Source organism: Periophthalmus magnuspinnatus, chromosome 5 (assembly GCF_009829125.3).
Source record: "Periophthalmus magnuspinnatus isolate fPerMag1 chromosome 5, fPerMag1.2.pri, whole genome shotgun sequence".
Classification (NCBI taxonomy): Eukaryota; Metazoa; Chordata; class Actinopteri; order Gobiiformes; family Gobiidae; genus Periophthalmus; species Periophthalmus magnuspinnatus.
Genome location: NC_047130.1, coordinates 810,562 through 837,455, shown reverse-complemented (window position 1 = coordinate 837,455; position 26,894 = coordinate 810,562). Strand labels below are relative to the sequence as shown.

At 41.2% G+C, this 26,894-nt stretch overlaps 1 protein-coding gene across 2 annotated transcripts in view; it reads left to right on the top strand.

The window, feature by feature from the left end:
• Positions 1 to 25,284, top strand: part of LOC117371361 (metabotropic glutamate receptor 7) — a 150,081-nt gene extending 124,797 nt beyond the window's left edge. Inside the window, exons 8-10 of one of the 2 annotated variants that reach the window (XM_055222142.1) lie at positions 19,823 to 20,069; positions 20,694 to 20,716; positions 25,104 to 25,131. In XM_055222142.1, the coding sequence (XP_055078117.1) occupies positions 19,823 to 20,069; positions 20,694 to 20,698 (252 nt within the window). In that variant the 3' untranslated portion in view covers positions 20,699 to 20,716; positions 25,104 to 25,131. Of the gene's footprint in view, positions 1 to 19,822; positions 20,070 to 20,693; positions 20,717 to 25,103 lie in introns of both variants that reach the window. The other variant, XM_033967024.2, reaches the window with a different exon arrangement.
• Positions 25,285 to 26,894: the final 1,610 nt, after the last annotated feature.

Below are 26,894 nucleotides of genomic sequence, written 5' to 3'. Positions count from 1 at the left end.
ACCTCACTGTCGTCTGAGTCGAAGTGGAGCTCTGTGTCCGTTACCGATCCAACCACGAGCCCGTCCGTCTGGTCCTTCAAGAGTCTCATCTTATCAGTCCACAAAGCGTTCGAAAAGTCTGTCTTCAGATATTTCTTGGCGTTGACGTTTCAGCTCATGTGTCTTGTTCAGAGGCGGTCGAGTTTCAGTCGTTCTTACCTCGGCCACGTCTCTGAGATCTGAACACCTCGTACTTCTTGACGCTCCAGGTCGGTTGCGGTTGTGGAATGTGGAAACACGGGAGGATAATGGGTTCCTCGTAGCTTCAGGTTTGATTCTTCTCAAATATTTGGCGGGTTAATTTGTGTCTTTTCTTCTCGACACGTTTCTTGCGACCCAGTTGACTATTTGCAACAAAACGTTCGATGTTTCTGTGATCACGCCCCGATATCTTACATATTTCAAGAGCGCTGCATCCCTCTGAAAGACTTTTTTACGATTTTTGAGTCAGTTAAATCTCTTTTCCTCTGCTTTGATATACTGTAAGGTGTTGATCTCCTTAGTCCACGCCCTCCCTCGTTACACAAATACTCATCAAATCCAATAAGCATTCACGTTTATGCAGCCTGGAGTTGGAAATTATGGATAAAATGATGATATGGTCAAAATAATCACTTCCCTAATAATTGTGCAAACAGTGTACGCGATATTTTCAAAGGTTTTTATCTTCTACCTCCATTTCCCTTTGAAATTTCAGGGAAAACGCTTGATCAACATGAGCGATAAGAGCATTTTGGAGCTAAAACTAGCATTAGTGGTCGTGCGCATTTGGAATTTTTGTTACCGAACGCTCCTCCTTCCCCAGTCCCTGAAAAAAAATCCTTCAGAACTTGTCCTTGGATCACTGGTTTAGTCGATTAATCAGTCAGCTGTGTCTCAGTCTACCAAAAAATGTTCTTATCCAGTTAATTATATACTGGGATTATAAAGATTTTATAAAGGGCATGGACAGAGCTGGAGATTTGGGATTTAATTAGTTTCTGCTGTTGTCATTCAAATATGCAGTTTACTTCTCGCACGTTGTTGTCTTCTCAGTGCACTTTGGGTCGTATAGTTCAGCTCGTACAGTTTTCTCACCTTTTGCTGATGTGTTTTTTTCTTAAATTAGTGCAGAGAACGTGCAGCAGGAGCCGGAGCTTGTGCGTCGTGTTATTATCATCGTACAGAACGGCAGCTCTGCGTTAGGGTCCAGCTGGGGAACGGCCTAAACATAAATCACCTCCTCATTTACGTCTGAAGGCTCACGCTGGACCCGTCTTTTGACATCCGCCATTGATCAACTGTCCATTATTCAACCTCGTGTACAAAAACGTCCACTGTATAACGCTCAGGGAAAAAGAAACAGGATGGACCACTTAATTTATACTTTCTGTCAGGAGTTCAGTGTTTGTAATATTGTGTTATTTTCCCGCAGACCTGCATCCCTCTGCTCACTCCGGTGTGAAGGGAGGACAGGTCAAATTGCAGGTTGAGACTCTGAATCTAGTTGTATTTCCCTCCCACCGGCTCGGCCCCTTCGCCCCGTTGCGTTCAGGGGGAGGTTCGGTCGACACGTGCGGAGCTCCACACAATACACCCGTGACGTCAGGCGGCGGAGAGATTAATGAAGCGCTCGCACGGTGCTGCGTGTCCGCTCCAGTCTGGCGTCTGTCTACACTACGAGACTTTATGAGCGTTTTGATAGAGCACGTGTGGCGTCTCCTGTTGGAACATGACACGTGTTTTATGTCTGTCCTAAAATGAGGCTTATCTAAAGGTGAAGGGAAATGTGTTTTTATAGAAACTGCAATGAATCTCTTCTATGTTACACACATTATGGAATTATAGATGGTGTTTTTCTTCATTATAGTGATGCCGAAGCACCAAAATCATCAGTATTTTTCCTGAGGTCTTGGCCTGTGGCACGTGGCTGATGTGGGAGGACGTCTCAAGGTCGTCCTTGAGCCGTTTCAGTGTCACGTTGTTCCTATTGGTGTCTTAATAAGGTGACACAGTGCTACAGCCAAAGATGAACAGAAATGGTGCTGTTAATCTCAGTTTTACATTATATTTATCAAGACGTGTTTATTTGATGAACGATGAACATGGTGTTTTGGGAAACGCAGCGTTCTCGTACACAACAGCAGCGTTGGCAGGTCTGCTTTTCAAATAACAAATCATTTATTAACAAATAATCTTGGGGTCCCACCGGAGGAGCTGGAGGACGTGTCTGGGGTGAGGGAAGTTTGGGAGTCCCTGCTTAGACTGATGCCCCCGCGACCCGGCCCTGGATAAGAGGAAGAAAATGGATGGATGGATGGAAATAATTTATACAAAACACACAAATTCAGGACATTTTCCAAAAAAATGCCTTGAAAGTGTTGAAATCCAGGGGGTCAAGCTCAACGTTAACGCTGTGAAACGCTAATGGGCTTGGAAATCCTGTTTTTGTTACTGAAACAATTATAAAAATGGGTTATTTCTTGGTCTAGTAAACTTTCCTTTGCAGTGTGTGAAAACGCTGGGAGACTTGACTCTACCTGCCCCAGTATTTGATTATTCAGTCATTAAATTTGCTTGTTTCACTCTTCGATGCCCCGCTCGATGCCTAACCAAGCCCTTCCATTTGCCTCGTGTTAACTTATCAGCGCTGATTGCAGCCTTTATGTTAGAGTACTTTTAAACCAGGCTTATTCTGCTCTTCTGCACTTACCCACAATCCCCCACGTCTTTCACTGACAAAAAAAGACACGCACAGGCCCATTACATGCGCACACACAAAGACACACAGCCGGGCGTTTAATCAATACAGCTTCGTTAGAGAAAGTCAAGAGGATGATGCTGATGGGATTGCTTTAGCAGATTACACGGTGTGGGGTCAGCGGTCGATCCCACATCAGCGGGTCTCTGCGTTCATTTGTGTTACAGCCATGTCAAGTTAACGGCCTGGAATTACTCTTTGTTCTTTGGAAACACCTGATGTAGCATTAGCATGTTAAAACGAGAGGTGGGCCGTACGCTAATGCAGGGCCCGTCAGAAGAACGACACGAGAACATCACCAGGCGGAAAGGTTTCAAAGTACGACGGTAATACCTGGAAATACTTTGGTAGAAGTTGAGTAGAGACGTAAAAAGGTTCATTTAAATCATGATGCTATACTTCAGCTTTTGTGATGACATAAGAGAGTCTTTATTTGTCTCACAATGGGGACATTTCTTGCACTGCACAGTTCAAGAAATCAAGATAAATACCGATCTAAAAGTGAAACTGTGAAAACAGAGCAAAAATTACAAGACAATAATGTCCCTCATTATATCACAGTTCACCTTTTAGTTGTCAGTGCAGTTTTACATGCTTTTTTCCAGCGCATTGTCTTCTGCGTCCTGATTGGCTGTTGGACTGTAGACCATTGTCCATCAGTCTCCTCCGTGCCGTGTCTCCTGTCCAGTACAGAATGTGTTCAGACAAATTTACATAAACGTTGGATCTCAGTGTGACTCTGAAGTGCTGTGTGTTTGCAATTTGTTTTCTCCCCGACAAAACCCACAATGTCGATGAAACGTTCTGCACCGACAAAGACGCCTACGAAGGTTTGAACTTTGAGAGAGTTTAAACGAGAGAGAAATGTGAGAAAATGTTAACGCCTGTGTGAGAAAAGTGTATAAAGTGTGTGGTGAGGGGTTTTACAGACAAAAACAGAGAGAATAATGTAAAAAATAAACATGATACTTCGTGGATTTTGTCTGTTGCGTGTAATTTTTAGAACTAAACCCCTATACTTCAGCTTTTAGTCCTTCACATAAGACGGCGTTTATTTGTCTCACAATGGGGAAATTTCAGTGTTGTAACGCACAGTTCAAGAAAATGGAGATAAATAACAATCTAAAAGTGAATTTAGCTCAAGTAGAGTAAAAATACAAGACTATAATGTACAATAATTTAACTGTTGACTGTTACTTATGTTTATTCACAGTAGAGCACATGGACACGATGGATGTGAATTGGACCTGTGATGTTTTATATCATCAGAGACAGCAGCTCCAGTTGTTAGAAGGTTTGCTCATTGATCCAGCGGTTGGTGGATTGACACACTGTAAACATCATTGTTAGTGCGGTTCATCGGTGCATTTCACTGACCCGATTCCAGATTCCGGCTCCCACAGATGAACGCTCTTGTTGCCTCCTTGGGTGAGTGGTTCCTTGATGTAAAGCAGCTTCTTGAAGGTGGAAAAACGTCGTATAAACACGTGATTATTTAGTATTGCGCATGTTAGCGGCTGATAATTCTGTGTTACTTTTACGTTTCACTTTTCTACTCCAGTTTGCAGATTAGACAGAACAGTTGTGTTACTAAAATCTCTTCTCCAGCTTCAGCTCATTCAGAAGTTCCCGCTGGTTGGCTCTTACTCACAGAGGCAGTGAAATCGCCCGCAGGTCTTGTGTGTACTAACGCTGAAAAACACAACTCTCACTACGATTGTCTGAGAAGATGCATCCTCCGCCTCTGAATCGCACACACACTCGTAATATTAATTAGACCGCGAACACAATCCTACGCCTTATTTCCTTCACCTGTCAGCTCCTAATGCGGGGAGGAAATTAGAAAGTTTTACTGCAATTCCTGGCTGATGTTTGTGCGGTTTTGAAATGCCTCTAACTCAAAGTGAATAAATGAGAGAGTCACGAAGAGATAGAAGACAACGCGCTCTGTTTCCTGCACTCAGCATGTTTAGAGTACACCGGGAGATTGACAGTGTTAGAAGTTGACTTTGGAGCGTGGAGGAGGTGCTATGTCCTGACAGCTTGGTGCAAAAGTGTTCAAACTTCCTCCCTCGGTGTCGACTCATCCTCTTCCTCTCTTTTTTCTTCCCTTCGTACCGTTGCATCAGAAATAATCATCTCGTATCAAGATGTTGATACGGTTGCGTCTGCTCTCCCAGCGCTCTGCTCCATCCGCATTTACATTTCCTCTGGAAGCAATAATAATCTCATCCACTTTGTTACTCAGCAGGTCCTCACAAAAGAGTCTGGACATGATCATTCACAACTCAAGTGTTTTTAAAAGTATGTGGAGTTTGTGGTTTTGGTCTCTTCAGGATTTATTTTTTGGTTGAAGTGTTGTTTTTCTGTGCAGAGCCATATGCAGTGGAGTGGAATTTCTAACTACAGATTTTACCACTCGCTGTATTTTGCGAAGGCTGAAGTACGATTCCTTTGCGAGTTCGTCCTTTCGTAGACGAGCACAGTGGGCACAGCTGATTTAGAAATGTCACCGTGTTATTAAAATCCTAAAAAGGTTTCAGTGAATGAGCTTCTTTTTCCACAATTCTCAATTTTATCTGCGTTCATTCACAGCTTTGAAATCTAATGTTAAACTCTCCAAATATTCAATACTTCACGGTCATTTCAGTTTGAGCGTGCATACACAACACAAAATGTAAAAAAAAAAAGAGACAAATACCATGAGCACAACCTCACAAACTCATCTATAGAACATAACAAACTCATCTGTTGCTCAGTTGTGCAAGTTCATCGAGGTCATTATCGACACTAAGAACTCTCTGCAAAGCTGTAAAAATTCTATCAAACAAAATCTGACAGGATAATTTAAAGTGTTTGTGAGTTTTCTGGAAACTTGTAAATAAATGCTTTTGTACACAAGTTACAGACTGGAGGTTTTTTATCAAAGAATTGAGGGTTTCACAAAATTGCTTCTTCTTTGCACTTTCTGTGCCAACTGTACTGTTCCCGTCAGCCCTCACTCTCAACTTTTTGGCTGTGACTGTGATCAATATTCCATAGCTGTCCCGAGTCTAAAAAGTTGCCAGCCTCGTGCCATCTGCGGCTGCTTTTCTCCCTGTTCACTCATTCATCATTTACAGCTCCCTCCCTTTACCTGTTTTTGCACTCAAGCTTCAATCGCCGTCCTCCGGATCACACTTAACCTTTTAGCGCCGCTGTCCTGCTCCTCTGACTCTTCTGATGAACTCACTCAACTTTTCTTTTCCCACATATTCATTTTCCATCATATTCTGTCATCGTTTTTCTCACCGTGTCCTGTTAGCTGTAGCAATTAGCAATTCAAAACTAATTATTATACCTTTTGAATGGGCAAACGTCCTTAAGCTGTCACTTATAAACCCGTGTGTGTATTTAGTACTCGATCTGTCGCCCATTTACTGCATATTTTAAAATGTAGGTATTTACAGACAGGAGGCTCGAGGATCTGCTCTTTTGCTCTTTTGGTTTCCTTCAGTCACATTTTGCACTGAGTTCAGTCTGAAGTGAAATCCTCACATTTCTCTGTGTCCTGTGTCTGTGCATACATCTGTCTCAATCCACAGTCCTTGACCCAGGCTCTGCTCGCCTCTCCACGGATCCTGCTGTGGCTCTTATCCTCGTCTAACTCCAAACTCTCTGATGCCTGTTTTCTTCAAATCTGGAGTTTTCAAACTGCAGACTTTTTTCCCTCTTTTTGAACGTTTTCTTTTAAGTCACAAAAACAAGTTATTTCACCACAGCTGTACTTTTTTAATCTATTTTTTAAATATAATTTCTCGCATTTCTGTCACATTAAGAAGGTTAAATGCAGAGAACGAGGATAGAACTAATCTCACTTGACAAATGTCAGAATATATAGAATATTTACTGCAATTAAATCAAAATCACAGTCAAAGTCAGTGATGACTTAACCAACATGTCCTCTGCAGAGTAAGACTTTTTTAATACAATATCTGTAGTTTTGACCAGTACAAACCACACTGCACTACAGGCATGTTCTGAAATGCATTTTCACAAATATTAATGCTCCCAGAATTAATAAGGTGTTTATCATGCAGCCCTGAAACCAGACATAAAACATTCAGTAATGAAAAATACTGGTGCTTGAGGTGTTTATTGTGCATCAACACAAACCTGTTCTGGGGATGATCTTTGATTCACACTTTTTGAAAAGTTCCTGGTGCCTGGATGTTAAACACAGATCCAGAGGCACGTCCAGCGTCCTCATCATCAAAATTCAGTTTTGAGTTGTTTTGGAATATTTCTGTTTCTGAAACTCCAGGCAAAGCCCCTGGACAAGGCCTGAGCCAGAGTCTTCTCTTTAGGGTGGCACGAGGTTATGTCCAGTCCAGGTCTTTAAAGCCCCTGGACACACAGACTCCAGGACTGACCTGTGCTCCTCTGGTCCCAGATACACCTCTCCCAATGTTGAAGTTCAAGGCCAAATGCACCTTAAATAAACGACACTTCACACTGTCACTTTGGAGACAGTTTAAATCTAATGTGTTGGATGAAAAGTGGAGCAATTATGAAAATGTATTTTGTTTTAAAATCGTGCCGTCAATCGTAGAACATTACTAATATGTGTATGCACTCACTATGGCGATAATACCAGGCCGGATCTATGGGAATGTCTCTTGGCACGAGGCCTGCATAATGATTAATCTGCTCCGAGCTCGACATCTCTGTGGGGACGAGCGCCTTAACCCACGGGGGCTTAGCAGGAACAATGAAGCACCTCGTACAGACGTTATTACATGTCATATGAAAGCCTGAGGGGACTAACTATGCACCACCTCGCTCTGCTGGGACTCCTGACTGACCTGTGCGACTGTAACTGTAGTGGTTTTTATATTAGCCAGGCCTGAAGGGAGAGAGCGGTCATGCTGCTTATTATCCCCCGAGACGACGTTCATATTCCAATTAAGAACAAAGCGGTGTCCGGGCGCCCTCCAGCCCTCGCCACGCCTCCGTTAAGTGCCAGTTACTTATAGGCCTTCTCATTATCACAGAACGCTATGTTTCATGCAATTACCCCGGCAAACGAGAGCACCATTTTTAATTTCACAGACTGGAAAATTAAAATTTTGTAGATGGATTATTTCAGGGATTCACATTCCCGATGACCATGAAAGAGCGTCCTGATTGTGTCGTATCTCGGGATTAAGGTTTACATCATTGTCCCATGTTACATTTCCACTCTGTATTTGTCCTGTTCTTTACTTTTTTCAGATGTAGGTCACTATTTTGTTACTCGTTTGCTCTATAATATAAAGGCCAGGGGTGTACAGCGTCTTACAAGATACTAAATGCACCTTTACTACTACTACTACTACTACTACTACTACTACTACTACTACTACTACTACTACTACTACTACTACTACTACTACTACTACTACTACTACTACAAGTGTTCCAGCCTCAGAGAATTGAACGTCAATTTCTCACACGCCATATTTCATAAGTGACTGAAATGTCTTGCCCAAGGACACAACAGTATCCATCTGTCAGCTTTAGGGTTGGTCTACGAGTGTTTTAAGTAACTACTGTATTTTCTGAAGTATAAGTCGCTCTGGAGTATAAGTCGCACCAGCCAAAAATGCAAAATAATGAAGAAAAAAACATATAAGTCGCATTTTTGGGGAAATTTATTTTACAAAATCCAAAGACCAAGAACAGACATTTTATCTTTAAATCAAGGTCTAATAATAATAATAAAATGTGGACCAACAGGCTGAATATCAGTACATCACGCTAACGTAACACATTTATATTTATTCAGCTCCATGAAGCACAGACAGAACTGAACACGTGTCTGGTTTGTTAACGTAAGATATTAACAGTTAATCAGATAAATAAAGCAGAAAAAACAACAAGTTTACTCTGGATCTCACTCCAAATCAATAAATCCACTGAATTCTTCATCCTCGGTGTCGCTTCTGAACAAATCCACCAACTCCAGAGGAAGATGAAGCGTTCAGTGTTTGTCTTTGTCTTTTAAATGAGTGTAATGTTGATATTTTAAATGTTGAGTGGTTCAGGAGGAGTAGATACTGGTCCAAGTCTAGAGCCCCTCGCACGACTGTCACTGTGACAAGAACCAACATGTGACATTATAGATTTGAATCATTTCACATATAAGTCACATCTGAGTATAAGTCGCACCAACGACAAACTGTGGAAAAAGTCACACTTATCCTCCACAAAATACAGTAAGTGATTTATTACTAAACTTCCTTTCACAGTGATCAGCTCATAAGATGCTTTACAGATTCAAATATTTATATTAATTAAGAAAAAAGATCAAATGCATAAATATTATAAAATACAATACAGTCAACATTTACAAAAACAAAAACAGGTCAGGAAATAAAGGCGAGTTTCTACAGGTGAGGCTTTAAATCATTTTTAAATCATTTTTAAATCGAGATCGAGACAAAGTGCATTCTATAATTTAGCTGCAGCAGATCTGAACGCTCAGTCACACCTCGTTTTGAACCAAATCTGTGGAACATTTAGCAGCTGCTGGTCCGCTGACCTGAGACTACGACCTGGCACCTCCTGGTCACTCTGGGCCTGTCCACAGAGAGATCTCAGGTCGTGACCAGGATTCAGAAATAGATTCTGTGCTGAGGAAAGAACAGGAGCGATGTGCAGCGCGGGGTTCAGTCTGTGGACTCGCTGCAGCGTCCTGGATTAGTTCAAGACGATCTGATTGTGTTTTATTGAAGCTGCAGAAGAGCGAGTTTCCATAATCAATCTGAGTTCTGAATGGGACAGTCAAACTCAAGGCCCACGGGCGAAATGTGGCTCGTCACGTCATTTTATGTGGCCCACAACAAGGTAAAATAAAATGTCAGTTTATCAGGAGATACGCCATATTTTTACATCTATGGAAATCTATGTGGAATATTTGTAAGCTGAACTGGTCATAAATACAGAAACAGTTAATGAACAATTTACATTTATTTTACGTCACATCTGGCCGTTTGAGAGCGACCATTTTGCTGATGTGGCCCACGGTGAGAACGTGTTTGACGCTCCTGTTGTACGTCTAAGTTTGGATATATTTTTGAGGTGGAAGACGCATGTGCGGGACAAAGTTTGGACGTGCTGTTCAAAATTCAGGTCCTGATCAGACGTATCGACCTCAGAGTCACTCACGCCGCACGAAGTCGCCTCTAAACTAAATCTGTGAATCTCAAAGCGGCACAGTCACAGTGAAAGTCCATATGTGCGAACTATATTTCCCAAGGTACAGTTTGTTCTTCTTCTCAAATTTAAATCCGACTTTGACAACATAAACTCAATTACGTGACTCCTAAGTGAAAAGGGAACGTAAATCAATCAATCAATCAACGTTTATTTATAGAGCACTTTACAACACTCAAGGTGACCAAAGTGCTTTCCAGTAAAATCAAATTAAAACAAGTTAAAATTAAACTAAAACAGTAAAATAGGAGAATAAAATACATTAATACAACAAATTATAAATAATGATAATGTGTCACAACTTTACTAAGTGTTAAAGCCCAGTCTGAATAAATATGTTTTAAGTAAATAGCACGGCTCATGTTATTCATCGTATGTCTAACCTCCGTGTTCCATTCCCTCGTCTTTACCTCATTCTTCATCATTTTATTTTTATTGCGTTCTTGCTCTACATTATAACATTACACCAAGACCTTGATCTGCGCATGACCCGCACATACATATTTATACAGGAAAATTCCATTAGTCATGTGCTGTACGGGATGAATCTTTTCTATTTAGGTCAGTGAACACAGGTTCTTTTATGTAAATCCCATCCAATGTTCATAAAGGATGCAGAGCTTGTCACACCAGAGGAAAGTCAGAGAAGCTGTGAAACGCACTGAGCAATGGGGAATAAAGGGACATTTTAAAAAAAGCAAGTCTTTCACAGTCTCATGCAAACTGCACGCAGGCTTTCACATCGCGGCTTTATACTGGCACGACCCAAAGCATGTCAATGGGAATGATGTAAATTACACCAAATAGTACAGCCAAAAGAACCCCGTGAAGCGTCGAGGGATTTACCGACGTCACAGAGATAAACTTGACACGAAAACAGCTCTTTGGGAATGAGACTCCGCGCGGAACGTCACAAACTGAATCGGTTTAATGTATCTGAATAAGAAATTAATAAGTTCACATTTATAAGTCGCCTTTGCGCTGGTCTGTGTTCAGTCGCTCAATTTAAATCAATTTTTCAAACCCGGGGACTGCGATTGAACCAGTGCGGCTTCAGTGTGTTGATTTGTGCTGCGGAAATAGTAAATAAAGCTGTTACGGACACGTCTGAACATATCAAACACTTCAGATGAATGAGATGTTGCTCGTGTGCGTCTGAGAAAAGCGTGGTTATCCGTACGATAGCTGTTTTTATTTGCAGCTCTAGATCAGCGCCTCATTTGCACGTGTTTGTTTGGTCTGCAGAGGTTTGATGCAAAGACGAGCGTAAATGAGAAGCTCGTGCGCACGTAAACATAGTGATTATCGTGACATTGATTCTCGCTGTGACTCTTTTCCCCCATTTCCTGCGATACTGCCCCGTTATATAAACCCTAAAAGCTGCAAAAACTAAACGCCAACTAACGAAATCTGCAAACACTTTGTAAGAAACTATATCAAAGACACTGACGCCTAAAGCTGAGTCTCCGCTCCCACGAGAAAAGCTACGGATTGAGGTTAACCAAACAAGATAGTGATGCGTTATTTGATTTTTATCGCGGCGGATTTTTCACCACGGATGAAACAGGATGAAGCGGAGTGACGGATCATCTAAAACAAACAAAATTCAAGAGTTACACTATTCCAAAGCGCTCCAACTTTACCGTTCAACGTGGCATTTTCAAATAAATCGATGTAACGTCTGTTTTCGTTCAGAGAAATTACAATGGCTTGAGGAGCTCTGCGTAAAAAAGCCCGGACCTTCTGTCTGCGTCGGCGAACAGCTTTACGTAAATGCTCATTTTTGCTCCCAGATTAGACTTTGACTTTTTTTCCCCCGAGGCACAAAGAGGAGGACGGTTTGGGCTTCATTTTGTCTATATATTTGCTGCACATCACACATCCAGCTGAGCGCACACATCATTTCACTTCCCGCAGTGGTAATATTGTTTTCTTGCATAACCGCTGTTGTTATTGTCGTCGCGTTGCCTCCATATGGGGCCCAATGTGTTTCCCCTAATACGATACACTCTCCTCCTGGATTCTGAAGTTGGCCGCTATAATAATGAAAAAGGCGTTTAAGTCGTGCCAAGTGTTCGTCTGTCGTCCTGTTTGGAAACTATAGTAAACAATAACTTTTCATGTTGATGATGTGACCCAGTTTCTCGGCGGTGGCACTTCGCTCTCGTCCCACGCTGCGTCCTGTCTGCCACCGCATCAAACCCAGCGTCACATTACCCCCCCGTTTACGAAGCCCAGGGAGGTCTAATTAATGGACAGTGTTTTGTTTTTTTTGCCCACGTCCTCAGATCCCCACTGTGACAATTTGGCTCAAATGATTCAAACACAAACGACGTGGGGCGATACCCGATGTGTCACAAACTTACGTTGATGAACTGGCTCCTTCTTTGTAAAACAGATCAATAAATAATAAAGAGTAAAGGTGTTTTTACTTTATTTTATGATCCATGTAAGTATCTCCACGACTGACACAGGCGTTACATCACAAAGGAGCGTTCCCTCAACTTAAACCCTGAAAATGGTCCTGTCTATAGAACGCTGGTCTTATAAGGACCTAAACCAGATCAATCAATCAAACTTTATTTCTATAGCACCTTCCAACAACCAAAGCCGACCAAAGAGATGTACAACATAAAAAAACACGATTAAAAACAATAAACATCACAAATCAACAGACACATTACACCATTAAAATAAATAAAGAGTCACAAGGCCAAGTGTTAAAGGCCGTTCTAAATAAATAAGTTTTAAGTTTGTCTTTAAACAGAGGCAGGTCAGAGATGGAACGTAACTCAATGAGCAAAGAGTTCCACAGTTTTGGACCCGCCACTGCAAAAGAACGATCGCCCCAGTGTTTGCCCCGGGACAGGACGACCTCCAGCAGATCGTAGACTCTGCTGGGCTGGTGAGGCGTCAAAATGTCACACAGATAAGAAGGAGCAAGGCCATAAACTAAATGTACATACTGTCCGTACAAGGCCATACAGGGATATACTGTTAGCTGTTACCAGGAGGGAGAAGACGTCACTGAAAAGATCTATTCTAAGGCCTTTTCTCACAGACAGATCAATACTGGACCTGTATCGTGTGACTGAAGTAGCAGGTTCCAGTGCGACGTGTTAAAATAAGTCTGTGTCGTATTCTTAGTGAGAAACAAGTTAATCTCAGTAAAGTAAAGTAAAGACGTTTAAAAAAAATCATTGCTTTCAATCTGTGTAATTCTCAGTCGTTCAGGTAGGATTCACGGAAAAAGAAAACTCTATTCTGTCATGTGGACTGGAAGTTTTTAAGGTGAACGTTTAAATTCTTCTGCCATGGAAAATACAAATGTACCTGTCCTCAACTTCACCCCAAATCTCTCTCAAACTTTATGAAATTTTCTCAATAAAATCCACTCTACAAGTCAGACGAGACGTTAGAACCTCGTGTTGTTCTGTGAGTAAAGTCTCTATTCAACAAACATTTAAGCGATTTATTTAATGAATAGTTTATTTATTTGATAGGGGACAGTGTGTACATGTGCCAGATGACGGCAAACATTACAAACAGTCATTTCCATCTGTTAGATTAAACAAAAAAACACACAGAACAATTAAACGAGGTGTAATTAGCACAGAGCAGTGTAACGAGCACGCAGGAGTTCAAACATCACTCCAGTTGTTTTATTTCATCCGTGTTTGTGCGTTTTCCCGTTTTCCGACACTGTCTTTCTTTGAGCTGGATTGTTTCTTCAAAATTGCACACAGGAGCTCATAGTAATTGGAGCGACAGCGGTTTGTCGACCCCAAACACCGCCCGGGTCAGCACCGTCTCCGCCTCGGACGACATGAGACAGACCAGCACTTTTAAAGAGAATGTTGCAGTAAAAGCAGCGAGGACCAGGTTTAAAAGTGTTACAGGACGATTTAAACTGTATTTATTCATGATTTATTGATGTTTACGCCGTATATGAGCTTTAAAGGATTATGCAAAATTGAATGTTACTCTGTGTAAATCTTAAAGAACACAGCCAAAATACATAAGGTTTATTGGAAATACTGCTAAATGAACAAAAGAAATGAACAAACAACAATCCAGCAACCCAAACTGAACACTGAGAGAACATAAAGGCCACACTCCTGATTAACAATGAACTTGAGGTGTGGGGAAAACAGGGAGGAAGCAAACAAAGGACTGGAAAAGGCTGAGAAACGAAACTGGACTGAGGATAAACGAGAAAACAGGCAGAACTGTGACAACTGCAGTCTGGACATTAAGACGCTCCAACTCCAAACACGGACGACTAGATGAATGTTTTTAAAGGTTATTGTAATCACACTGAATCGAAATCCACGTTTAGTTATTTTTATTTGACAACAATCAGCGTGGCACGTTTTAATCAAGAGCTTTACCGCCGCTTTTAAACTTTTGAAAGGAGAAATTATACGTTTTGTTGTTGTAGTTTTGAGCTCGTTGTCTGTGTTTCCCTCAGTCGTCCAGGTCTGTTTCATAGTAAAAGAAAAAATCTAATCAGTCGACTGGACAAAAAGCAGTAAGAGTTCTTCAGATTACTCCTGAACACCGCCTTACATCAACTGAAGGAGGCGCTAACGACGCTGACACTAACGCATCTTTGTATTTACACTTTCTGTTTGTAGTTTAGGTCTAACGAGCTACGCTAAATGTGAACTGTGCCTGACTCATACTTAGCATAATCATTCAGGCCCCTAATGAGTGCGCTCACACCTATTAGCATACCGGCTAGCGCTATTGTTCTCTTTGTTTCAATATAGATCTAAGGATAAGGGTCTAACAAAAGAGCGACTCCAGAAGAGAATGTGCCGACGCCGAATGTGTCACCGAGCTACAAACACAAACTGTAAACAAAAGGTGTGTTCGTGTCAGTGTAGCGCCCCCTTCAGACAGATATAAGGCAGAGTCCAGCAGGAATTTGACCAGAGCTGAAGAAGCGGCTTGTAGGAGCGAAGACGTTTAGCTGCTCGTCCAAGCCGCGGCTTGGACGAGCAGCTAAACGTCTTCGCTCCTACAACTTTTTACTTTTAATCTCGTTATAGCATTGCTTCCTCATCAAAAACACCTTAAGTTTAGTCAGTTCAGTAAAAAAAACTAAAATAAACATGTTATTTTTGGATTTCCCTGGATTGTTACATCATAGGTAAAGCTGCGGACGTCTCCTGCGCTGTCCATAAACTAAAATCTGAACATTTCTCCCATGAAAGTGTGTTTTAGCTTGTCGGAAAATGTTGCTAACCCTGGTCGTGTGAATTTTCAATGGCAACCCAATATGCAGCGCACATCTGTGAGAACATGTCAGAAGATGGGCATTATTTTAAGTTTTGAAACATGAAATACCAAAGCAAAGGTCCTAAAGAGCATGTTTAAAGGCCAATAACAAATAACATACATAATATTTGTTTAGTAAAGGGTCCATATTATGCTATTTTCTGATATAATGTTGTTTCCTCGTCACAAACAGACCTGGAGTTGTGTTTTTTTTTTTCATTTAAACATGTTAAACGTATAAAATCTGCATATTTACGCTGAGTTCTTCTCTCAAATGGAACAGACCTTCACTAGATGATTTCATTTGGATGATTTCAGCTCTGTACTGAACTAAAGGAGCTGTTAAGCTGAAAACTACATCTACGAGACATCACAAGTGGAACAGAGCGTTTAGACAGACTCATAAAGTCGTACTCAAACATGTGTGAATGAAACAAAACACAAATTCAAGAATGTTTTTGAGGAGGTAACACGTTAGAACACGGCCGAAAGCTCACGGGAATCCATTTTGTGTAACGTGGGACATTTAAAACCTCATCTTCTCATCCGTAAAACGCACAGACGCCCCTCACGCTCGCATAAAAGAGTATTAGGTCTCGTCTTGTTGTGTAATCCTGACGATCTCCGCACCGTGGTCGTGTGCGAATGCCGTATCTGCCGTGTCATCTCATCACAAGAGCCGTCTCATCACACCTCAGCGACTTGGCAGTGGCAGTGATACAAACAGCTGTGAACAAATCAGACGTACCCAGACCCAATTTCCATTTGGTTTGTGCTTCATTAGTCAGACTGACACTGAGCTCATCCTGGTGCATCTCTCTGCACGCCGCCCCAGAAACTATTGTTTTGTCTGTGCTGATCACTGACAACAGGCACATAAACAGCTTGACATTTGAAGAGATATTAAAAACATTCAGTTTCTTACAAGCTTGGAGAGAATCAATACCTCGCTATAGCCACGGTGCTCCAATTATATAGTGCTTATTCGAGCTTATGTCAGGGATAATTGGTTTCTAGTTGTTATGTTGTCTTATATTGACTCTCTCCATGGCCGTGTGAGCCGTCTCCTCGTAAATCCATTGACCTATAAAACTTGTTCCATGCTTCGATACCAGAGTTGAGGCCTTCACAATAAGAACGCTTCCAGTTGTCCAGATGTCGCTGAGCAAGGACAAAGTGGTTCAATTGTCCGATGTTTGGGGAATGTGCCAATATGACGCACTGAAGGACGTTATGTGATGATTTATTAAACGGTGGATGAGGCATTAGGTCTGGGTTTGGTCGTGGTGGGACAAAAATGTATTTCAGATTATTTATTATCAATTATATTTGTTAAAAATAGTGGAATGTAATGATGGAGAAGTAGTAAAACACTGTACTCACTTAAAGCTGCGCATTTTAGGCACCTGTGCTTTACTTGAGTACGTTTTTAAGTGAGTATTTCCTACTTTTACTTCACTACATTTGAGAGCAGTATCTGTACTTACTTTCTACTCAACTATGTTTTTTTAACTGTACTGAAAAGTAAAAGTATTTTCCTGTGTTGTGTGAGACCTGCTGAAAACGCTCATCATTTATTTTTAACTTTCTCATAATTTAAGCAAAAAGGTGGCGTCCTCTGCAGGTTTTGGAGAGTCTCTGCCTCAACAGAACATGGACGGACGGATAATTTAAGCGAACAAAAATATACAAATAAAAACAGCTCGAACAAACATCATATCGAATGTTTCTATTGAACAAAATCCAGCACCAAAATTAATCAAATTCACCACATTTGAAGCTTTGTAAGGCTCAAAATCTGTGCAAAATACTTTTATTTAAGCACATTTTAAACAGGTACTTTAATACTTTTTCATGCAACACTTTCATTTTTCCTGTAGTATTTTTTCCGCTCCAGTATCTGTACCTTTACGTAACAAAAGTGAGTACTTCCCCCCACCGCTGGTTAAAAATAAATGATAATATTCACGTAGACATTTCTTTTCCTTCCAGTTCATCCATATTTGTGAGATGTAAATCATTGACTGTGACGCTCACGTGACAATATATTACATCACATTTACATACGTCGTCTTTACCGTATGTATAGGAGTGATTGGTTAGCGAAGCGATGCACGGCTGGTTGGTTGGTAGTTGTTTTTCTTCTTCTGACTGCAGCATGGTTTGGAAAGAGACGCAATAATGAGTAGATTAAGAATTTAAAATAATAAATGATGTACGTGATGATTTTGCGTCATCGTGCCCGGGTCGTGCATCATTAAGGACGTCAGTTTTCTAAGAGCAAATGGTACAGACTTAGAAAAAAAACATTCTTCTTTACATTTGCGAGACGTAATCTTTTGTTTGAATATTAACACGACAAGAAGAAAGGACTGGTTGAATAACTCGAAGCAGAGTAGAAGACTATGTGCAGCTTTGGTTCATTTAAATTAAAAAAAAAAAATTAAATAAAAGTCATTCGCGTGGAGGAAATAAAACACGAGGCACTGAATGGTTTTAGCCTGAAATTTAAGACAAAATGACTAAAATCAATAGTTTCAACGTGGCTTTGTTTACACACACGCCTAAACTTGATTTCTGGACCAATTATTTAAATTCAAACGCTGATTGCCAGAAAGAAATGCGATATTTTTGGTGTTTACGTGCTACTTTAATCGTCTTATAACTCCAAAAACATGATACCACAGCCATTTTGTTTTCACTCCATTTTTCAAAATCTAGTCAAATTGGTTCCAGAAACTTGCTGCATACTGTTTATAAATCTTGAGAGTGTTCTTAAAGTCCACATTTCCGGCCTGGTGCGCGCAGAGGTCCTCAGATTGTGACTGTAAATGGCATCCATCACTGCGCTAACACGTACAGCTCATAACACATAAAGACGGAGGCAGGGCTGGAGGAAAGGCACTCTGAAAAGGCCATTACAGCCCTGCTCCGGTCTCTTTATGCAATCACCCTGCCTCATATTAGCCTGCTATTGGGTTCACAGGGCCACGGCTTCAGATGCAAGTGCAATATACACAGGACATAAAACATTGATGAGGTGGTCCAGCTGTCTGCCGTTGTTCTGTGAGAGGTTTAAGCTACAACACAGGAGATCGTAAAAGTTATTTATTTATCTCACTAGATTATAAAATGTATCAAGACAATGCACAATCCTCTCATGAGTACAGGCGTTGTGTAACTTCTGACAAATTATTTAAATATATCTTATCTGAATCAAATGTAGGACAATAGTTTTTAGGTTTTGGTTGTTGTTTTGACTTGTCGTTTGTTCACTGATCTGAAGGTTGGTGGTTCAAATTAGGGATGGGACGATATTACAATTTAGACTCACGATTATTGTGACCAAAATAATCATGGTCAACGATATTATCACAATAATTATTAAACCGAGGCAGTGTAATCTCCTCATATGTGGACGCCACGTCAAATGAGGTTATAGGTTCAGATTAATTCATGATTGTTGTAAAACTGTGCGCCGCTGTTAGCAAACTGTGCAATCATCTGTGCAAAATGCTGTTCCGCTAATGCTAACCTAGCGATAGCAAAGTCGACACAAACACGTGCCATTAATCACACAAATCCAGACTAACACAAACTACAGTCAATAGTTTATTTCTCATGGTGTGTTTCTTACGATGGAGATTTTCGGCTCAAGTTTGTCAAACGATGCAGATGTTTGTGTCGTAAATGTGCGTCTGAGTCGCCCGTGTTAGTCGCTCGTGTTTCTCCTCTGAGCCGTATCTTTTCTCCTTCAGACTCTGCAGATCGGTGGCTCGTCTTGTTGCTCTTGTTTTTCAAATCCATAATAATTCCACACATCAGACTTCACCTTCTCGAGTGGAGGATATAAATGTGTGGAGTCATCCGGATCCAGATCCACTGCCCACGAGCCACGAGCCACACGCACAGAAGCTAACGAGTTTCACTGCTATGACAGAGCGCCCCCTTGTGGACAAACACCAGAACTAACATCTAAACATCGTATTGAAACTGAAACATGAGTCAGTCTGGAGCCGTAAAGACGATGTTTATTTAAAAATGCCACAAACGATTAATTGCGGACCTTTTTCATCGTATATTGTCCCATCTCTAGTTCAAATCCTGCTCGTGACATCAACACCGTTGGTCGAGCGGTCACATCCACTGACCCACAGGTTGGCGGTGTGATTCCAGGTCACACAGATGACACAGATGAATACTGTCGTTGTGTCCTGGCCCACCTCGCCCCCGGTGTATGAACGTGTGAGTGAATGGGTGAGCGGTTCCCTGATGTAAAGAGCTTTGAGTGGGTTAAAGGTGGAAAAGAACTGTACAAAAATGTTACCATGACCATTTAGTAGTAATCCTTCTTTGTTCCTGCTTTATAAAGTGTCATCATTGTGTCTAACCACTTCTCACTATGTCTCAGATTGATAATTCCTTCCTAAAATCAGCTGAAATGTCTTGATTTCAAACGACTAAACCTTTGAAACTATTTTGACCACGTGCCTAACCGTCTTTTTCCCCGTGCGTGTCTTCCAGTTGTACATCCAGACGACCACACTGACCATCTCCATGAACCTGAGCGCGTCCGTGGCCCTGGGGATGCTCTACATGCCCAAAGTGTACGTCATCATCTTCCACCCAGAGCTCAACGTGCAGAAGAGGAAACGCTCCTTCAAAGCCGTGGTCACAGCCGCCACCATGTCCACCAGGCTGTCCCACAAGACGAGCGACCGACCCAACGGAGAGGCCAAAACCGAGCTGTGCGAAAACGTCGACCCCAACAGTACGTGCTAAAGCGTTACATACTCTGTGTACTTTGGAGTTTAGATCTAAAACAATGCGATAGTTAAAAGCTGCACTATGTAACCTTTCTGGTGGGGGGTCTGCCGCCTGCTTGTGCTCGTCTCTTGGAGATGTTTGCTCAGTCTTCTCCGCAGCGTCTTGCCTTCTATAACAGGCGTTTTTATTGCCAAACACACTTGTCACCTGCTGTTCTCCATTAAGATAAATATGTTAATGTCCCACTGTGGAACATTCTGGGCAAAGGAACAACATCTCCTTAGAGGGAACCCGAAAACTTACATAGTGCAGCGGTATTTTTACTTAAAATTGCATTAAGTTCATTTATTTATGTTTTTATAGCTGTGGTTTGGTCTTGATGCTCAGTGACAGTTTTGCTAGATACGATCACATGGAGACATTGCGCTAACAGACTGATTTTGATAGAAAACATGTTAAAAAATCACCTGATCTAATGCTTATACTTTTATGTTCTTTCATTGTGATATTAACGTTTGACTATGATGTAAAAAGAAAGAAAAAAAAAGCTCCAAACTCCACATTTAATATTACATTTTGATCCCATTGCCATCACTTAATGGGCGACTTGTTTTTCTCCCTTTGACAGGCTAATTTCATTATTTATCTGAGGTAAGAACAAATTAATCTTCTCTTCCTGCTTTACCTTGACCTTGATCCATATACTATACAGTGCAGATGTGGAGAGAGGCTGCCCATTGAGAAACAGAGAGATTTATGGGTAAAACGCTTCAGTCTGACAGTGTGAGCAGAGAGGGTTTATCCACCGCTCTTTATCGCCATCATTCACTTCACTCATAACTTTTCCACAAGGAGAGCGGCCCGGGCGAGATTTGACTTTTTATACCCCGTTCTCTTGTGTTTAGTTACTGTGGGAGGCTCCATAAAGCAGTTTAATTGACCCTCGAGACACTGGCGTCGAATAGAACAGACAAAGTTTGCAAAAAAGAGATCTCAAAGTGTTTGTTTTTCCAGGTTATATGCCAGCGCTTGTATTGCATCGGCGTACAGGCTAAGATAAGCGACCGTGAAAACACTTAAACTACTATCAGAGAGGGACGGAGGTCGTTCTTGTCGGCCCAGCGTTTGGTAAATCGTCTGAATCAGTGAATTTTTGAGTGAGTTAATGTGTGTCAGCCCTGTAACTTTGTCTTGGCTGTACTTTGCCAAAAGCTGCTGGAAAAGTCGCTCATAAGCCGAGAAAGATGGATGAAAGAAATTCTAATTTTACTGCAAAGTGGGTCAAGAATTCTTTTTGTTGAGGTTATGTAAAGAGAAAAGCAAGAGTAAGCAGTAAGTAGAAAGAAAGCAGTCGCATTAATTATATTAGCTTCTTTTTGCAGGGACAGTACAATTAAAAACTAATACTGATATTTGACCAATGCCGTGCACAAAAGGACCGTAACGACAGGATAAACCTCATTGCACAACATAAAGAACACATTAAAACATAAAGTAAACCCACTGATTCCATTTTCAACACCATTTTCGGTTTGTTTTGCCAAAATACAACCCTGGATAAGTTCAAATTCATGTTGACCAACTGAGGCTCCATTTTACAACCAAATGAAAATGAATTGGGATTGAATAAAATGGAAGTGTTTTGACCCAATCCTATTGTGGAGAAAATGTGCCAAGGTTTCTCAAAATCCCAGGTAAATGAAAAATGTTCCTTCAATAGAAAAAGGTGCTGCAATCCTTCAAAAAATCCCACCAATAAAAATGTGTCAAACAGCACATGAATAGTGTAGGAGTCTATGGAGATGTGTGTCTGTAGAATACAAACTCGTTTTAATTCAACAGTGACAAGTTGTTACGAAAATAAATGAAATACTGATACCGATCCAGTCCATAGCGTCACGTGTACACGCTAAGGGAGTCCAAGCCAACGAGCTGCATGTGTGTCACTGGACAGATGGACTTGTGACCACGTTTTTTTGTTTTTTATGACAACGGAAAGTGAGTGCGTTTCTTGTTTCTCGAGCTATTCCCTTGTGGACATTGAGAATCCTGCCTCATCAATCAGCCTGGTTTTTATTGCACGACGGGGGCTATGCTAGTGTGTTTAACTGGCTGGGACTCTGGACCCGCGGCATGTGTTGCTATTCTGAGTGTGTCCACGCTGGAAGCCACACAGCCCAAGTGTAGTCGTAGCGTTTGGCAGGCAGCAGCTCCGTCATAGCTCCCCAAAGACCTCTGGAGCCATCTGTCGGACTGGGTCAGACCTGGTTCCCTTCCCTCCTCCTGTTCTTTTAGGTTAGGCTTACTGGTATTTCCCCCTCCACCATATGTGCTTTTTTTTTTTCTTCTTTACCATTTTTGTTTTGAGGAAAGTCCAATTGGGATCTCTTTTTCGAAGGAGTCCTGGCCTAGAGGCAATCTGCAGCACAATCCACAGACAAGATCTCTCATATAAAGTAGACCGTTGAATACTAAGACTTAATACTAGGCTGGATTTAAAGACGCATTTAGAAAACTGCAGCAGGTTAAACACAGTATTTCTAGGTGTTCCAGATAATGTCGAAATGAAACATAGACCCAAGATTTCATTTTCATAACTACATCGTCTGATGGGGCAATTGCTGCTACCCAAAATGAACAAAGTCAAATGTAACTTCAAAAGCCCAGAGTGCCACTTCTGACCCCTGCATTGCGACACCTAGTGGATGAATGTTGAACTAAAATGATCCAGAGTGGTAGTGACAAGATGGACGACCACATGATGTTTTGTTGAGCTGGAAAACAACCCAAATAAAATCGTCTTCTCAGCAAAACAACGGTTGGTAAAAATGTGGTGTTTTTTTGTTCATCTTTTTAGTAATAGCTTGCAGAATATCTAGAAGTGCGTTTTATATTGTTTTTGGATAAATTATATTCTTTAAGGGCCAAATTTATGAGGGAATAAAGGGTTAAAATGGAAAAAGTGGATATTTCCGTGAACTTATAACACTAATTTAATGCATTGTTCATAATATTCCAAAGAAGAAAAGGGTTCTTAGGTTCTCCAGGGTTAGAATTCTTCTGTAGATTAACACATTTACTCTTCTACCTTAAGTCTGCTCATTTTAGATATCATATTAAAGTTTTATAATTGCAATGGTCCACATAGTTTCCAATCTCACTCCCAAAAACTCTTCCCCGTCCTGTCCTCACAGTGGCCTAACTTCCACTATACAGCATCACTTTCCACAGCACATTGCACTCTTCTCCCCTCACCTCTTGTCACAACAAAGAATCCTATCTCAGGCTGTTATTTTGGATTTGGCCTCTCCTCAAAGGCCAAATCTCCCTGATTCTTCTGTTATAAGGCGGCTGTGCCTTCCCCCACAAGTCCATTTCTTATACAACAAAGACGTCCACATCTCTTAAAACTCATACGGCTTCAGCTCCTTTCACAAAGAATCCCTACAAGTGCTGCTTCCATATCTACTAAACCCTTTTTCTCTGCAGCACCCACTATGATTGCAAAAAAGTAAAATAGAAAAGCTTTAAAATTTGACTTGAGGGAATCGTTCTTATAACTTCTATACATGCGGGTTAACTGTTTGGAGGCATAATGTGAAGACAAATTGATTTAAACCACTTTTCCTTTGTTTGATTTGAGTGGAGGGATTAACGTAGCCCCTTAAGTAATTTGTCTTTTAACATATTCACTATTGATTCCACCGCCGTCAGAAATACTACAAAATCCTTACCTGAAGATATGCTTAATCCCAGGGGATCCAAAACATGTCTATAGCTAAAAAAAAAACTGAATTTCATTAAATCCAGGGAGCTTGTCCGCGCAAAAAATCACAAAAAACTAATTGCTAATATTCACAAGTCTGCGGTTGTTTCAGTGAAGAATATTCATAGCGTGTCATTTCTGCTTTTTCTACGTGGCGTGATTAATGATGTGCGTTTGGCTTGGACACATTTGTCATTGGGTGAACTTAAAAAGGGCAAGAAGAAGTGGACAGTAGCCGGTGTGGGGGGCAATGCTGCAAAAAGGAGATAGCGTAACTAAAGGATGACCGCTGATCACATCTGGTTAATGCTCGCTCGGTTTTCACTTCACCATCGCACGTATTATCTCAACGCAAAGACCAATGAGAGATGTTTGGCTCCTGCACCGCACATGCTTTATCGTTTGAGCTATGACCTCTCAAAAGACGACCTTATGTTTCCTTCAGAGGGGCAAATAGTTTAACAGTGCACTCCAAGAAAAACACTAAATTGCAAAAAAGTCTAGCAATTTTATCTAAATTTAGACATGTATTTCCAAATAACTGCACCGTAACCTCTTAAAACTATTTGTTCATGATGAATTAAGTCTTATTTCGTGCTTTTTTAAGGCTGTACAGAGTGAAATTATTCTAAAATGTTACCAAGTTTATACATAAGCACATTCCTGGCCTGGATGAACTCTCCATGAAGAGAAACATCAGCTCAGGCATTTTGTTTTTGAGAAATAGAATCCAGCATCATTGGCTTAAAGCATTTGGGAAAACACAAACAACATTCTTTACTTTCAGGTAAATAATAACATGAAAAACTAACTTCTGAAAAGATTTTGTACATCTCTATTCTGAATTTTCAAGACTAGTTTCTTCCAGCTCAGTTTTGTTCATGTAAAAATCACAAGATGCTTTTAATAAGTCAGACACCATCACTCAGCTGGGGAAATGCTATGTGATAAGTGCCCTGTGCTACTTGAGAGTTCATAATTCAAGCCTTCAGCACATCAAAGGCCGAGTTCAGACTCTTTGAAGAGGGGTTGAATGAGGTACTTCTACATAATTGTGGCCTTGCACCAGTAGATGGCGTTGGAGAGGATATCAATCTGCTCTGTATGATTATCCAATACTTCAAAAACCCTATTCAAATCAACTCTGAACTTTGTAGTCTGTTCAATCTGCATTCATCACTAAACCTCATTTCACTCGTCCGAGCATTTCGCATTATTTGGCAATCAACTTCCATCGGGACAGAATCTGACTTGTTCACTTTTTCTTCGTAGGCCCAGCTGCAAAGAAGAAATATGTGAGCTACAACGACATTGTGATCTAAGCATTCCTCATCAGAAAAGGCTGGACAAAGCGAAAGGGAGAAGCCATGGTTGACGAGTGTCCAGCGCCAGACAAGAAAATGGACCTATCTTTCTTTCCAGGCGTTTCAGTTTCTTTGGTTACTTTGTGTTCACGTCACGGCCCACCGCTGGTCAAAAGAGGTGGGTAGTGGCAGGAGCAGCACCCGCCCGCCAAAGCAGTGCAATATGGGACATTCCGAGGCAGGCGGGCGGGACATTTGTGAAGGTTGAAACTGTTCAGGAAAGTGAGCACAGAAAATATAAATATGTAATCAGAAGTTTGTAAAGCGGCGATGGAGACTTTTGTGGTCATGCCCCGGGCCTGTTATCGGTTTGGGGGTGTTTGCGGTTGTTCCTATGGCGACAAAAGGGTCCCAGGGGATGTCACTGATGATGTCACTCGAGCTGGTTGCCTCATCCAGCCGCTGACATGCACATCGGGCACCTCTCACAAGCCTGACTCGTTTCAAACAGTACTGTCACACTGAGTTTTCAGACATCCTGTGTGTGTTATGACCTCAATGTTTGGCCTACTTCAGTTGTCGTTTTTGTTCTAAATGCTATACATATTTTGCTTCTTGAATGCACTTTTTGTTATTGAAGCCATATTCTTTGCTTTGAGATGTCTAGGTCTTTGCTCGCGCTGCAACATGGAACTTGATTCTGTACTCAAGGGTTTATGGAACAAAGAAATTAGCACAATCTAATCATGGAGTTATCGCACAGCTGCTGGATTAGTTTACCGAGTTTACATACAATCCCACAATTGGGGCAAGCCCAGGAAATGGCAAAAATAAGACACAAAATGACGCAACCATCTCAATTTACAAAGCCAGGGACCAGAAAAAACATATCCCAAGTCACAGAGTACACGTTTAAGAACTGCTGGTGCAGATAGTAGCTCAAGTGTAATATCCTGTGTTTTATTGTTTAAAACTGAGAGTAGTAGTAAAAGTAGTAAAAATAGTAGTATGGGTCTGAAAGTGTCGCACAAATCCCTGATTTTTATCTTATTTTTTATTTGTCACACTTTTCACTGAACCATTTTAGTAAAACAATTTAGAAACCTCTCCCCCTTCACGAGAGTCTCGATCCCGCCGGTTTAATCCCCAGCTCTAATTGTTACTGCAGAGCAATTTCATGGTCCTTATGGCCAATAAATCTAATAGAGTAAGCACATCACTGAAATGTACGTTTGCTGCATATTTGGTTTTCTGAGACATTCCAAAAGTGTTTGGTTTGCAGAAATGTCCAACGATGTTGACAGAGTTCAAGCTTTATGGAGAAATAAGGGGACCATAGATTATTGTTCATGCACAAAACACAAAAGTACAGAATCAGATTCTCAGCCATGAAAGCAAAGTCTAAAGCAGGTGTATCGTGAAGACCTTTTCTCTTTTCAGCTGTTATTGGTGGTTCCATAATGAAAGCATTCCCATCTTGCACTGTCTGCAGCACATCCATGGCTCCTGAGTATTTTGTAGGTGTATGAAGAAGAAGATGACCCTAAACCTGCTGTAGCCGACGCTCCGAGGGCCAGGCCTCACTAGACCCCTGCACGTCTGGTGACCTCTTTGGCTGCTGATACAACTAAAGGTGTTGATGTTGAGGTTGTCAATGCATGCCTGATATGTTTGGTGTTGAATCTGAAAAAAAGATTTTAATGACACTTGTCATGACACAGTTGACTCCACCTGTCTGCTCGAGTTGTACTGTTTTTGA